This window comes from Podarcis raffonei, chromosome 10 (assembly GCF_027172205.1).
Source record: "Podarcis raffonei isolate rPodRaf1 chromosome 10, rPodRaf1.pri, whole genome shotgun sequence".
Classification (NCBI taxonomy): Eukaryota; Metazoa; Chordata; class Lepidosauria; order Squamata; family Lacertidae; genus Podarcis; species Podarcis raffonei.
In genome coordinates this window covers 6,949,221-6,964,324 of record NC_070611.1, presented here as the reverse complement: position 1 = coordinate 6,964,324, position 15,104 = coordinate 6,949,221, and the positions used below count along the sequence as shown (strand labels likewise).

The 15,104-nt window shown below is 41.6% G+C and overlaps 1 protein-coding gene across 1 annotated transcript in view; it reads left to right on the top strand.

Moving 5' to 3' along the window:
• The window catches only part of RELN (reelin), a 292,640-nt gene that overhangs the window by 118,638 nt on the left and 158,898 nt on the right, over window positions 1-15,104 (top strand). Inside the window, exons 7-8 of the mRNA XM_053405719.1 lie at window positions 9,519-9,615; window positions 10,796-10,847. Of these exons, the coding sequence (XP_053261694.1) occupies window positions 9,519-9,615; window positions 10,796-10,847 (149 nt within the window). The remainder of the gene's footprint in view (window positions 1-9,518; window positions 9,616-10,795; window positions 10,848-15,104) is intronic.

Genomic DNA, 15,104 nt, shown 5'->3' with positions numbered 1-15,104 from the left:
AGGACTTGCCGATCACATGGTCGGCGGTTCGAATCCCCGCGGCGGGGTGAGCTCCTGTCGTTCGGTCCCAGCTCCTGCCCACCTAGCAGTTCGAAAGCACCCCTAAGTGCAAGTAGATAAATAGGTACCGCTTTATAGCGGGAAGGTAAACGGCGTTTCCGTGTGCTGCGCTGGTGCTGGCTCGCCAGACGCAGCTTCGTCACGCTGGCCACGTGACCCGGAAGTGTCTGCGGACAGCGCCGGCTCCTGGCCTCTTAAGTGAGATGAGCGCACAACCCTAGAGTCTGTCAAGACTGGCCCGTACGAGCAGGGGGTACCTTTATTTCTGAGCTGCTTTCCATTCAAGTGATTCTCCAAAAGGCTTTTAAAAAATAAGTATCAATAGCAATAAACATAATAGAACATCATAGCTATGATACAAAACACCACAGTTACAATGCCTGGGCCAATAAAACTACAGTGGTACCTCGCAAGACGAATGCCTCGCAAGACGGAAAACTCGCAAGAAGAAAGAGTTTTCCGTTTTTCGAGGTGCTTCGCCAGACGAATTTCCCTATGGGCTTGCTTCGCAAGATGAAAGCCCATAGGGAAATCTCCGGGGACAGCGGGGAAGCGCAGCGCGTCTTCCCCACTGTCCCCGGACCTCTTCCGAAGGCTGGCGGTGGGGCGGAGAGACCTCCTCCCCCCGCCAGCCTTCGGAAGGCTGCTCCGAAGGCTGGCGGTGGGGCGGAGAGACCTCCTCCCTGCGCCAGCCTTCGGAAGGCTGCTCCGAAGGCTGGCGGTGGGGCGGAGAGACCTCCTCCCCCTGCCAGCCTTCGGAAGGCTGTTCTGAAGGCTGGCGGTGGACCACCAGCCTTCAGAACAGGTCCGGGGACAGAGGAGAAGCGCAGCGCACCTTCCCCTCTGTTCCCGGACCTGTCCTGAAGACTTGCGGTGGGAGGAGGGTTTTCCTCCCCACTGCCAACATTCAGAATGCTGTTCTGAATGTTGGCGGTGGGGAGGAAAAACCCTCCTCCCACCGCAAGCCCCGGGAACAGAGGAGAAGCGCTGCGCACCTTCTCCTCTGTTCCCGGACCTGTCCTGAAGACTTGCAGTGGGAGGAGGGTTTTCCTCCCCACCGCCAACATTCAGAATGCTGTTCTGAATGTTGGCGGTGGGGAGGAAAAACCCTCCTCCCACCGCAAGCCCCGGGAACAGAGGAGAAGCGCTGCGCGCCTTCTCCTCTGTTCCCGGACCTGTTCTGAAGGCTTGCGGTGGGGAGAAAAGCCCTTCTCCGCACCGCCAGCCCGGCAAGCGGTTTCCATAGGAACGCATTAATTGATTTTCAAAGCATTCCTATGGGAAACCGTGCTTCGCAAGACAAATAACTCGCAAGAAGAAAAAACTCGCGGAACGAATTAATTTCGTCTTGCGAGGTACCACTGTAATACATTATCATTAATAAATCAACAATAAAACAATTATAGGCAATTATGGTCTATAAAACTACACTAGCAAAACAGCAGCTAAAAACTAGTCTAAACATTATTATGTTCACCAGCCCCTCATCCCATATACTACCTCAATAATTCACTCTGCTTCGTCTATTAAAAGAAGCACCCAGCATGCAAGTGAATTCTGATCCAATAAAAAGACAAACAGAACTGTCGGTTCCCCTCTGTCTCAATAGACTGTTGGGCCCCCTGTTAGTCTCACCTGCTCAGTCTGCTGGAGCATGTCTCATTTAGGGTTTGAGACTCAATGTCTGCCCTCACCTGGTTTAGCCAGCCAGTCAAAGCTGTTTCCCAGGGTGTGGCCACTGTCACATGCTGACAACTGGTAGGAGCCACAGGTGAGTGCTGGGTGCAGGGTGGAAGACGAAAGGTGGATGAACTACTGCAGAAGAAGCATGACACCAGGCACGCCATACACCCCATAAACAGAACGATACTATAGCAAACTCATAGATGTCTCATAGATGAGTGTTTGTGGAATGCAGCCCAACTTCCACCCAGGCTGTCATCCCCCAAAACCTCAAACTTTCTCCCAGAGATTTGAATAAACTCCGCACAACTTCCCTTGGGAATCCTCACTCTCACTGGAGAGCACCACTTTTCAGCTCCCATAAAGGGTAGCAATACAGGCAGACAGATGTATGAGATGTTCAGCAGTTGGCAGCAGATACACCCTAACACTCTTCCCAGTGCTTCTGCTCTAGAAGAGCTGCAAGAGAATCGGGTGAGCAGATGGTCTCAGTTACCTCTCCCCCACCCCCATTCTCATACTGCTTGGTTTGACAGTCAATGTCTTATCCTTCTCATGCACCATTAGCATCTTCTCTGCCATCGTCTCCTTTCTTCAGCTGCTCACACTTAGATGAGAGCCTTTGTGCTATCAACATTTGCGGATTATAATGCAAGGCTGCAATCCTGCACAGTTCTAGGAAGACAATTACCATCGATTTAACTGGAACGCATGCACCTGTAATTTCACAAACTAACATCCTCACACCTTAGCGCAAATTCTACATAATACCCCTTTAGAGTTATCACAAGTACACATTGTGAGTTGCACAGGTCATACGTCGGTGTTCAACCTGAAATTCAGGCAGTTGTATCATTTATACCACCAGATTTGTTATTTCTACCCAAGGTATACACATACAGTGGTTTATTGGCATCTTACAGGCCTGTAATACCTTCAGGGACTCCTTTTATCTGGATGGTTTTTCTATCACGCAAGGAGTAGCATACTCTCTCTGAAAGTAATAAATGCAGTGAAACAGTTGTTGCAAAACTAGCCTCTGGGTCTCTTTAGGTTACTCACACCGAGAAAATTTGAAGTGTCTGTTGCAGGGAGTCTTTTCTGTCTTTATCAGTGGGGAAAGAGGCATTCTAAGACGGCATTTATATATACCTTGACTGATGAGGTTCAGATTGCGGCCAACTCTGTGTTTCCTGCTACACTCAGTTTGTTCTCAAGGGGTGTTGTTTGCAAGATGTAGTATACACACCAACAGAGGAACTGTACAAGGAGGACCCTTGAAAACACCCCATACTTTCTTGGTAACTTCCCCAGACTTTGGAACTCCCTCTCTAGAGAAGTTAAACTGACTCGCTCCTTGTTGTCCTTCCTCTGGCAAGTGTTCCAACACGTTTTTGGGAGCTGACTGCTTTTAATGAAATGGCTGGTGCCGTGCTGTTTTTACTGTAATTATTTGTATGGCTTTAAAAGATTTTTTAATGTGTGTATGTATGTGTGTATATATATATATATATATATATATATATATATATATATATATGTATGTGTATATATATATATATATATATATATATATATATATATATATCCCAGCCCAGGCCTTAAGTCACCCAAAGCCTCCTTAAATGGAAAACTCTAAGCTAGAGTCTTTTGGGGGCTGCACCCCTCAACCAGAGCCACTACCCTCACACTCACAGGCCCTCCATCTGGCAAAGGCAACCACATACCTGGCTGTACTTAAGTGATGCAAGGCTTTTTATTACCCTTGTTCATTCTACAGTGGGCCAGAGAGGACTCAGCTAGGTTGCAGACCTTGTGGGTGTTGGGATGCGTCCGGGGAGACAGGGGCAATTGGCAGACCCCCCAGCTGGCTCTAGCCCACCAGCCGGCTGCCGGGTGAACTCCGATTCTCAGAACAGCATCAAAACTGCGACTCAAGCCTTAGAGACCTTTAGAGACTGAGCATGCAAGCTAGCAGAGATAAGAACTCTTTGCAAGCATTTATTCAGTGTCAGGACAAAGGGAAAAAACATGTCTGCTTTCCTTCGTGTCCAAGCAAAAAGCATAGGCAAAAGCTATATACAACGGAAGTTCCCAGCAGACTGTGCTGGAAGTAAACAGACATATGATATACAATAACTCCACATGCCTGTTCTAAACGTGGAACGGAACTATATCCTAACAGTGGGAGCAAGTTGTCAGTTTGGAGCTGTCCAGTGTCCTGCTGCTGATCTTATCTACTTATTAATGGCACCCAACCCCACCCTCCTTTCTGCACTCCTCTGCCCAATCAGTTTCTTACCAGGCAGGTGGGTTGCCCCAAGTCCTGTGCATAATATTTCTGAGCTCTAATGGGCTTTTCCAAGCCTTCTTGAAATTTTGTATGACGTGATTTATTCACATCCTCAAAGCTTGGAGATTTATATTTCAAATTTAGATTGGCTTAGCTTTGTCTTTTGGAGAGTGGGTTCTTCCTCTTGCTGTATATTTGTTCAGAATATTATGTTCTTGGACCGCAAAGAAAATGCTTGCCTTCAAGGCTTCAGAGAACTTGGTTTTGGAAATGGACTGTTGTGCTTAGAATCCTATCATATATCTACATCGGGTCAAGAACATTTTAGCAATCTCTCGTTTTCTTTTCTGTTTTGAAGTGATCCAACTTCCTAAGTTTCAACTTTTGGTTTAATGTGCCTATGAATTTGCACATTTACATCTGCTTAGTCACTTAAGGGCTTGTATCCAAAGCTAGTTTCACCTAGAGCAGACTCATTAAAATTAATAGCCATGGCTAACTTTAGTCCATTAATTTCAGTGTGTATACTCTGAGTATAACTTAGATACAAGTTTTAAAGTCCACCCCTCCCCCTGCAAAATATGTCATGCTACTGGTAACTGGATATTTCTGTTTTATGCAAGGAAATTAGGCACTTTCAAAAGGAAAACCTGATTGGGGTGGCAGTGTGCTATTTGATTCTTGGGAGTAAGCTCCATTGAGTTCAAAGGTCTTACTTCTGAGTAGACATGCATAGAATTGAGCTGCAAATAACTCTTTAGTAACATCAGGCATGAACACAAAAATAATTGAAGCCATTTCTGTATTTGAGATGAAGAATATCTGAGGTGAGCAGCAAAGGCAATTAAGAAAATTGCTTACAAACACATTTTCTGTCAAGAGGATATGAACCTGGTTGCTGGAAGTTCTCTTTTCATTTGATGCCCTAATGATGCTACTAATATTTTACTGGCATGACTTCTTCAACTTTTTATTTTTTAATTTTGTGTGTGTGTGTGTGTGTGTGTGTGACCAGCTCTAAGCCATTTAATTTTCGAAGCAATACATTTCAAAGTCGACATGAAGGCTTGGAATCAGGATTTGCTCAAAGCTGTTCATGATTTTATAAAGAAAATAATCCTAAAGGAGATGAAAGATGATAAAAAGAGATGTTCCAGCTAGCCAGAGCTCTTCACAGTATTTCCTAAACCAGATTATAGAGGAGAAGTAGCTGAACAGCAAAGCCACTTGATATGCATAGAGTTTGAGAAATTAAAAAGAGGGAAAAGGCCTAATAAGGTCATCCAGATTAACCTGTAGCCAGTGGTGCATCCCCTGTTCTGTATTTACAGAGAAGGCAGCCTAAGCACACATTTGTATACTCGCTTGCATTTTAAGCTCAGTTTTGGGGAAAGGAAGAGTTAAGATTGAGAGAATTATATTGATGGTGGCAGTCAAGCTTAAAAGGGATATCAGGCTAGCTGCCATCCAGCAAGTATCAGAAAAAAATAGCTACTTGTTTGAGATTAGCAAGAATCAGTATTAAATCTTTTAAGTTTTCCTCCAGTGCAAACTTGATGATAGGGGTTGTCAAGTGTGGGTTGTCAGCCAGGTTGAATGTGGCACCAGTAGTTGTCCGTAACTCCCCTCTTGTCCTTTTCTTCCTTTGTGGAGTTGACATTTGGGAAGACAAGACAGATGTAGAGCAGAGAAGGCATGATCAGAGGGGACATGGTGAAGCAACCTTGCTGGAGCTAAGCATGACTGGGTCTGGGTAGTATCTGGATGGGGGGCTACCTGAGAACCCCGTGCATATCAGTTTGAATTCCATGATTGAAGGAAGGTGAGATATCAATGTAAGAGTGAGGCTCCGGTTTCACTTTGCCTGCTCAATCTCATCATCCTGGTTCAGATATCACAAAGAAGGGGAAGAAAAGAGGCCAACTCACTTAGGCCACCTTGTATTCCATGACAGAAGAAAGGTGGGATATAAAAGTAAGAAAGAAAATAAATAAATAACTTCCCCACTGCTTTTTTTAAAAATGCAACACATTCTCCCAAGCTGCTTTCTCAGAGCATCTATTTAAAAGCTGATATTTGGGAGACCCAAGACACAAAGGTTGCAGCATTCTAGGTGAACCTTAGTATATGGCTAGCAGAGTATGTTCAGTGGACAGGCCTATTCCAACTGTTAATTCCTCACAATGGCACAGTACTGAGACTGTGTTATAAATGACTCTGGGCACACTCCTGAAATCCTACCCATTTTCCTGTTCTGTTCTTTGAAGGGGATTGCAAACACAGTGGTTTCCCTTAGGGTTTGAAATTAGCAGGGCACCAGGCTCATTTTGTGCCGAAAGATTAATCATTTGCAAGTGCCTTGAAAAGCCTGGGTGCCATTTTTTGCGCCTGGCTGACACTCAAGGATTACTCAAATGTATGTGCTTTGAAGCCTCAAAGTCTATGTTAAGGATAGACAATATGTGAAGGAGTTTAACAATAAAGAGAAGAGTGCTTTCAAAACTGAAGTAGGGTACCAATATTTTTGTTGTAAACACCAAATTAAACATGTATTAACAATTTCTGATAAAAATGTGATATTAACAATGTGTCACTTAAGTGAATGGCGTATTAGTTCATGCTTATCAAAATAATAAATAAAAAGTTTTGCTAACCCCCCGCCCCAAATGGCGACTAGACATTCTGTTTAGGTCCCACAACCCAGGTCCCAGTAGCCATTTGGCTCCTAGCTTTTCTATCCCAATTTCTAACACTGATTTCCCTATTGCATGCATGAAGAGTTCCATCTTCCCCCACAGAAGTCATTATACTTCGAAGGGATTCAAAACAATATACTACATTAATAGTTTACCATTTCCAAGGAAAAACGCCTGAAAAAACACAACCCAGTCATCAAGTATTCTGCCCATTAGGACTCCTCAGGCTATAGGGATTGTGAAACAGACAGCCCTAACCATTTTGCTGACCTAACAACCAGCAATTATTGTCAAAAAGTTATCTTGGAGGATAAGGACCCCTAGCAACTAATTCATAGAATACAGAGCTAACTTCTTGTGATTTAACAAGCGTTTAAATCCCCCTACCCTGCTCTACATGGGACATTTTTAAAATAACATTTGGGTTAAGGCAAGCACATTTCCTTAGTGGGCAGTCATTTTAATAACAGCACATCTACAATCTCATGTTCATGGGCAGCCTTTTGGCAGCCTAGCCTTCTATTTAGTCCATCTGTTGCAATGGCATAATGCCTGTTTATGAATTGAGTAAGTCTTTTGTAGCACTCCAGGTGCCTAGCAACTGTTGTACAAATACTTCAGCAAGGGATTGTTGCATTTTTTTAAAAAAAATGTCTAGCATTAGATGTTCTTGCTAGGTACTTTTTAGGAAGTCAAGAATGTCCTCCAATTTGAATTCTCAGTTCAGTAGAAATATATATAACAAAACGTTGGCAGGACGTCCTTTTAAATAAAAAAGAAAACAAAAGCCAATCAGTTAGCTACACCCTCACTTGTCACTGTTTTGGATTATTGTCATCAAGGTAATCCTTTCATTGCACCCACTCCCCTGGTGGATCCGCCGGCTAAAAAGTGAACAAATATGTCGTAGAGAAGAGTAGTTCTATCATACAGGTCTTTGGGAAACGATCTGCAATAAACAAAAATATTTCTTAAAACTCTCAAGTCAATCTATGTGACAACAACCTTATAAGAGCGGTCTGTGCAGAAACCTAAGCACATTGTTGCATGTATTACAGTTGAGCCAAAGGTGTGTTTTCTGTTTATCCTTAGGCAAGATTCATTAGCCAAAAGGAAAGGCTGCCAAGTACCCAACAAGATTTGTAATGCTTTGCTGCTTTGGTACAGATGGAAAAGGCTTGCATGCCCATTACTTATGTAAACAAGAAGTACACATAACTGGGTATATTTGTGCTGGGATCATGTTGATCAATTCAAGACTTGACTTTAATTATCAAAACACAAATAAGAACCTACGGAATACAAACATGAGGGTGGAAGCTGGAAGGCAAGACTGAAAGAGAAGCTGGGGGATGAGGGCACATAACCTGCCTTAGGACACCACATGTGTCCAAGGGATGTCCCATAATAAGGCAGATGTTATACATTTAGTTTGTGATGGGCATGTAACATGTGGTGGGACTCAAGCACAGCTCCCCACAATGTGTACGTGTACACACAGTGATGCTGTACAAGGGGAACTGATTGTTGATATTCCTTTAGGGGTGGGGGGTCATTCTGGGTCCCCTCCCAGAGCCCGCAATCCTGTATCTATGAAAGTAGAATGTAGAAGGGAAAAGCAGCCAAACCAGTTCCTTTGCCAATATAATGGCTTTGGCTGGTTAGTTAAGTGCCACAATTTAGCATAACCAAAGAAGCTGCTCTGTGCCATAGAACATATGGGTGGGCCTTTTCCCCAACCCTCACTTAGCTGCTAAGTAGGAGAACAGTATGTAGAGTTAGATGTGTGAGATTTGGAAGCTGAAAGGTGGAGGCTGGAGGCTAGAGGCTGAATACACGGGGACAGGTCTTGCTCTATGCTTGGCTTTGGGGCTCTCCTGGGAACCTAAAGGGGAAGCAAGGGAGTGTTAATGCAGTGACAGCCTCCATCTTATCTTCAGGCTGTGTGTGTGTGTGTGTGTGTAAATCCTAAAGCCATCACAATCTCTGCTTACCCTCACCCCAAGGAAAGGGAGCCCTTGGTTAAACCGGAACCCCAGGAGTCTCTCACAACTCAGAGATTGGGGTGGGGTGGTAACAATATGTATTATGCATTACAGGGAATGCGGCAAATGCATCCTGTGTCATTGCTAATCTGTAAGTGCAAAGCAGCTCTTACTGCATAGGGGTTTCTAAACAGGTCCATGCTATATAAGTGTTCAACACTGCCCATCACACCTTGGGTGCAAAATAAGTAGCAGAATTAGTCATTTTGTTTGAATAAAAAATACTATTAGAATCATTTAAAAAGTCGAAAGCATAGACTGTGATTGGACTAAATAAGTGATACTGGGTTAATAATGGGACACTTTGGTCCTCTTGCCATCAGCCCATGATGATGCCAAGACTCAATTAGCTGTTTTTCTCCTGCTTACATATAGTGTGCTTAGAAATAAAATCTGTTTCAAAATTATCCTTACTGTAATACCACACAGTAGTACTTGCAATATTATATTTGTTATATTTGAAAACTAAAACATGACTGTAGTTGAGGGAAAGAACCCATTCACTTGTTTTAAATATTTTGAATTAACACGAGGATGTTTTGTTGGTGGGGAAAGTGGTGCAAGATTAAATGGAGCGTCTTATAGGCAAGCCAAATAACAATTCTGCTTTGGATGGTAATTTGTTCATTAACTTGAGTTTGGGGACTCCTAAACAGACCTTTCCTTCCCAAAGTCAGAATTTTCAAGCCTCTAATTTGCTTTTCAGCATTTTCAACTCGACTGTGTTCTGTTTTCCTGCAGGTTTGAATGTAGTAATTGTGAGGTTGGAGACCAATGTGGTGTAATTATGCATGGCAGTGCTGTCACTTTCTGTGAGCCATATGGGCCAAGAGAATTGGTAAGTGGCTGTTTGCGAAATTGACTGATTTGTGGAATTTCAAGTTTTCAATTCAGAAACTGTCGGTTTTCTTTACATGTCACTGTCAACGTTACAGTTGGGGGGGCGTTCTGGCTCTTTTCCTTAGTCCCTATTGCTTACTTGTACTTCTCCCCAATGCATTCCAATATACCCTTTCAGATTTATACCTTTATATGTTATTGCCTTTCATCACAATCCTAACCATTTCTACTCAGAAGTAAGTCTTGTTGAATTCAATAAGTCTTATTCCCAGAAATGCAACCTTAAGGTTTCAGTCTTAAGCAGCATTGGTGTATTTGTTGCTTTGTTTCAGCATTCAAGCCAAGACAGACTAGCAAAGTGGAATTAATCATCTAAGGTGCTGGCTGCACAGCAAGCGCTGTGCTGGCAGCATCACAGGATGAGCCATCCAATGGCAGAATATAATGCTCTAAAGAGGAAGGATATATTGGAGGATAAACAAGCACCAGCATGGCTGCTGCTTTCATCGTGTGGGCATTCAAAAATGGAGATATGAACTGTGAAACTTTCTCATTTGAAGTTCCTAACTCCATTAACTATGCAGAATTTAAAATATTATATATATATTTAAAAGGCTGGATAAAACCCCCAGCCAGTTAATTCTTTCTGGCACAATTGCACGTGACTCTTGATAAATAATGCATGTTCCATGTTAATAGGTACAATGGATAAGTTGAGACCATGAGTCCTGTTAAAAAGAAAATTAATAATAATAAAGGTTGCACAACATCATTATTTGGATTGCCTAAAATAAAACACTGCTTTAAACTATATTCATGCTCAAAAATAACCACTCACAAAAACAATAATCAGTTATTTGTTTACTATTTAGAATGCTTAATTTGTAGGTAAGATGGTAAGGGTGCAAAATCAATTTAAAAATCACATGTTCATTTCATAATTACAACAAAAGCAAAGAATTTATAACTTGCATATGGTAAGGTAGCAATACTTGGAAAAGCAGAAAATAAAATATCCTTTATTTCTGAGCTTGCCACTGTTGAAAGTAACTGGAACAGAGTCCAAGGCATTAAACTTACAGGGTTCATAGATTCTCATTTGTATTTCCAAGAAAACTACAATAAACTAATTAGTTTGCTGATTCAGTGCAACATTTCTTCTTTTCCCTTCTCCATAGACTACTAATGGCCTTAATACAACCACAGCTTCTGTACTCCAGTTTTCTATTGGTAAGTTCATATATAGTGTCTTCAGTTTAAAAAAATATACATTTTAGAGATGAAAAATACAGCTCAAGTTTTTAGTCTTCTTTTTAAAAAAATAAATAAATATGTATATCATGAAAAGTTATCAGTAAATTTCCATGTAGTAATTAGTTCAGTGTGTGCTGGAAAAGGAGATATGTCTGAAACTTTGAGAGCATGAATATCTGCTTTCCTTGCTCTCAACCTTGGGTCCCCAGATGTTTTTGACCTACAACTCCCATCATCCCTGACGACTGGTCCTGTGAGCTAGGGATCATGGGAGTTGTAGGCCAAAAACATCTGGGGACCCAAGGCTGAGAACCACAGTGTTAAACAGTCACCATTTTAAACATACCTTTTATTTTAGCTCATTATTTTGTATTTATCCAGAGGTGTTTAATGAATGCAGAATTACATCATTCATATATATTTAGCCAATACACATTTTAATCCTATCATGTCGCAATACAGCTATGGTCAGGCCAAAGTCCTCCTATCATCAAAACTGTGTGGGCAACTAGTTAAACCCTGCTGAGAATGATTGAACATTTGTATGATGTGTTAAACCCTGCTGAGAATTACTGCACATTTGTATGATGTATTAAGCAAAGAAGGCAAGTGGTGACTTGTGGTTTTTGACAGGCATAGAAAAGTATTAATTTTTTGAAGGCATGATTCAATTAAATGTGTGCTGGAGGAAAACGTTTTAGTGTATAGATAACTCAATAAGACCAAAGAAGCAATGTTGACTGTTTCCTCTGTGGAATTCTAGAAATGTATTTCTAAATTAAATTCTCATTTTAACAAGTAATTCTTCTAGCAGGGTATACCTCAGTAGAGTTGTGATTAAACTGTGGAGATACTTGCTGGAAATGAAAACTATCAATTAGATTGACACTAGGGTGGTTCTCTACTTTGAATTAAATCTAGATGCCAGAAGGTTCCAAAAGTGTGTAATACATTTATACTTTACATTGACTTATTTATCAGACTTTTAAATATTACTTTAATATCACTTGGAATACCACTTGGAATTAGTAACACAGCTAAGGGGTCAGTTGTAATATTGGCATCTCTCAGTCACAATACGTTGCTTTCTGCTCACCACTGATCTGGTTCATTGTGATACTCATGTGCCTGAGAAAATAAAGGAAAGTCTGCTTTCCATCCAGAGTGCACATTTGCACTGTCCAGTGTGCACCAGCCATAGAGTGCAAAATATAATAGAAAGTAGGTGTCAGGGAAATGCCATTGGTTCAGGAGGGAGAGAGGAAAAGCCGAATGGATTATAGAGAGCCTCCAGGGATTGTGGGAAGCAGCTCCTCTTCAACGGAGGAGAGTAAACATGCCTACAGTGGAGAGGAGCTGCAGGAGTCGGAAGAGGCGAGGCGGTCCCAGGACTCCTTGCCTGGGCAAAGCGGGGAGGAGAGGGGTCCTCCGTTACCCACGCCCTCCTTGCGCAGAAAGCATCCGCGCAGAGAGGGGAGGCGCAGGCTGGACGTCAAGAAGCTGCTTTGCTGGGGAAAGTTTAGGAACCGCCCACTCACGGATTCTGCCAGCGACTGAGCCAGCCACGGGAGAGTGGGGCTCTGGACAGGTAAGGTTTATTTTGGCAGCAAAAGCAAGGCTTCACAGCCAAGCAGGGAGATATTTTCCTGCTTGCTCTCGAGCAACCCCTTGGAAACATAACAGTAGGCTTGTATATGAGCTAAGTAATAATGTGAGAAATGCATTCCACCAAAGCATACAGCACTGGAATCAGTTGTGCCTAATTAAAAAAGTCCAAGCACATTAAAATTTAGTTAGATTTAGGTCTGCCCTCATCCACATTTAAACAAATGTTGCCCATGAAAATACTTAGGCTAGAATAAATCACAGACACTCAACAATGCAAACAAATGAATATTTTACTCACAAGAGTTTCAAAAGCAAGTTTCCATCCATTGGCAGTAAAAAGAGAAAAGAAAAATAATGTTCCAAATGACTTAAAAAGAAAGAACTTGGTTTCCTAACAAAAAAAAATAATGTAATTTTTGGTTAGCAAAAATGCAGGTTGTAAACCATGTGTGCCAATAACTGCATATTACAACAAGACAGAGAGATTGACTCAAATTCACCCACTGAGCTCATGGCTAAGTAGGGATTTGTTAGTCCTAGTCAAACACTAAACACCAACACCAACATTGCAATATATACTTGCAGGTAGGAATGGATGGAAGTACTGTATCAATTTTCTTTCTTTTACTTTTTCGGGTTTCCAAGAAGTTCAGTTTGGGGTTTTTAAAAAATCCTCATGAAAATTGGTCAGCATTTTAGTGCATATTTATCCTGATACACACATTTTTGCAAGCAAATTGGCCTAAAAGATGGCAATTTGTATGTTCCTTTCATTCTTATGCACATTTCCCCCTAATATGCCAATTTCTTTGGCTGAAGAATTGCATCACAACATTCAGAGAAATACGAATTTTGAAGGATAGTTACATTTAAGTTTGTGGTGTTGTTTCGGGAAATGAACGTTAGGTAGGTTCGTGTTAAAATGTGAAGGAAACAGAATTTCTCCCCCACCCATACAGGTACCAAACTCTCATATGCAGGGTAGCTGAGGGTAAAGAAAGTAAATACTCACTTTGCCCAGGGTGGGAGTGAGGAATGATCACTGTAATATCAGGGAGGATCAAGGAAAGGGACATGGTTCAAAGAGATGGAGATGTGAAAAGAGTTAGCGGAAGGAAGTTAGAACCTTTCAATATGTTCAAGGTGTGTGTGTTTTTTAAAAAAAATATGTGTGGGAGCATTAAAATAGTCAAACTGCCAGGAGCAGTGTAAAGTCATATAGTCCAGTAACAGGTACTTCAAGCGACTGCCAGTTGTGCAGTTGAGCTCTAACACTTTCTATCTGCTTGTTGTAAAGCTGTAATATATCTTACATTGTGCCAGTAACAGACTGCACATTGCACACCCCATGCAACAACTTAATACACATCTTTCATCCAGATCCTTTCCATTGCCAAAACACCAGGCATGAATCAAGTAATTTGAGTTAGAGGAAAGGATAATGACTAAGGATTTAAGCAAAAATGGCCCAGATTTCATGCTAAATCCCAAGGCTCCTTAGATCATGCATATGAAAGGATAATTTCCCTGAGAAAATTTCATTAAATGCATTTTCAAGTAGTACCACATGTTCAATAGATCCTGGGCTCTGCTAAATACAAGCATCCAAAATATTGAGCTGCTAATAGTTTGTTGCTATTTTATTGAGCTGGTGAACAATTATTCTTGTCAGTTGAGTTTAGGGTGAACTTACTGATGCAAGAAACTATTATTATCCCTAAAGAGTACAGCAGATAACATCTACAACATATAACAGCCTTTGCAGATTCACACTAAGGTGCTGGATTTGCATGTTTCCTCTGAATTAGTGCTGGTTTTTCTTAACTCAGAACCGAAATGGTATTTTGCTCTTTCTTGCTGACTGCCCTAATGCCAAATCATTTCTAGCCATTTCACATTTCCCTCCTCATATGCTGCTCCATTTCAGCAAGACTAAATGCTCTGAGTTACTATAATGTGCAATGGGAGTACTCCTAATTAAGATATTTAAAGGCAGTACCTTAGGGATCTTTTCAGCAAAAAATTTTAATTGCACAGTTTAGGGCTGAGGAGGAACACACGAGAGTTTTAAAGCTCAGCTGCCATGAAATATTAGCATGGTTCATTAGCCAAAATAGTCCCTTCATCTCACTCATAAAGCCAATGTTCCCCCCATAGCTATGTCCCTGAACTTCCCCCAAATATGATCATTCATAGCCCATCTGTAGAAGGTGACTCACAATAATAATGGATTTAATGACTGAAGTGAGTATATATGTAGACAGTTAGGTAAGAGAGAAATGTTCTAGGGGAAGAACTACTTACATGTAGAACTATTTTAATTTTGGAGAGTTAGCAAAGTGTGCAGAGTGTGTTTTCTGCATAAGCTGTGTTTTGTAAGGCTGTACATGAGCTTGGGAACCAAAAAGTGTTTCATTTTGTATGAGTCAAAGAATTGGAATGTTCAGCTGCAGAACTGCAATCCTACAATCTTTTTCTATTACCTTCAAAATTTGTACATCCTTACAGATATGGTAGCACTCACATTCATAGAAACATAGAATTGTAGAGTTGAAAGGTGTCCCCAAGAGTCATCTACTCCAACCTCTTCTTCAAAAGTTCCAATTAAGGAGAGCCCACCAGCTG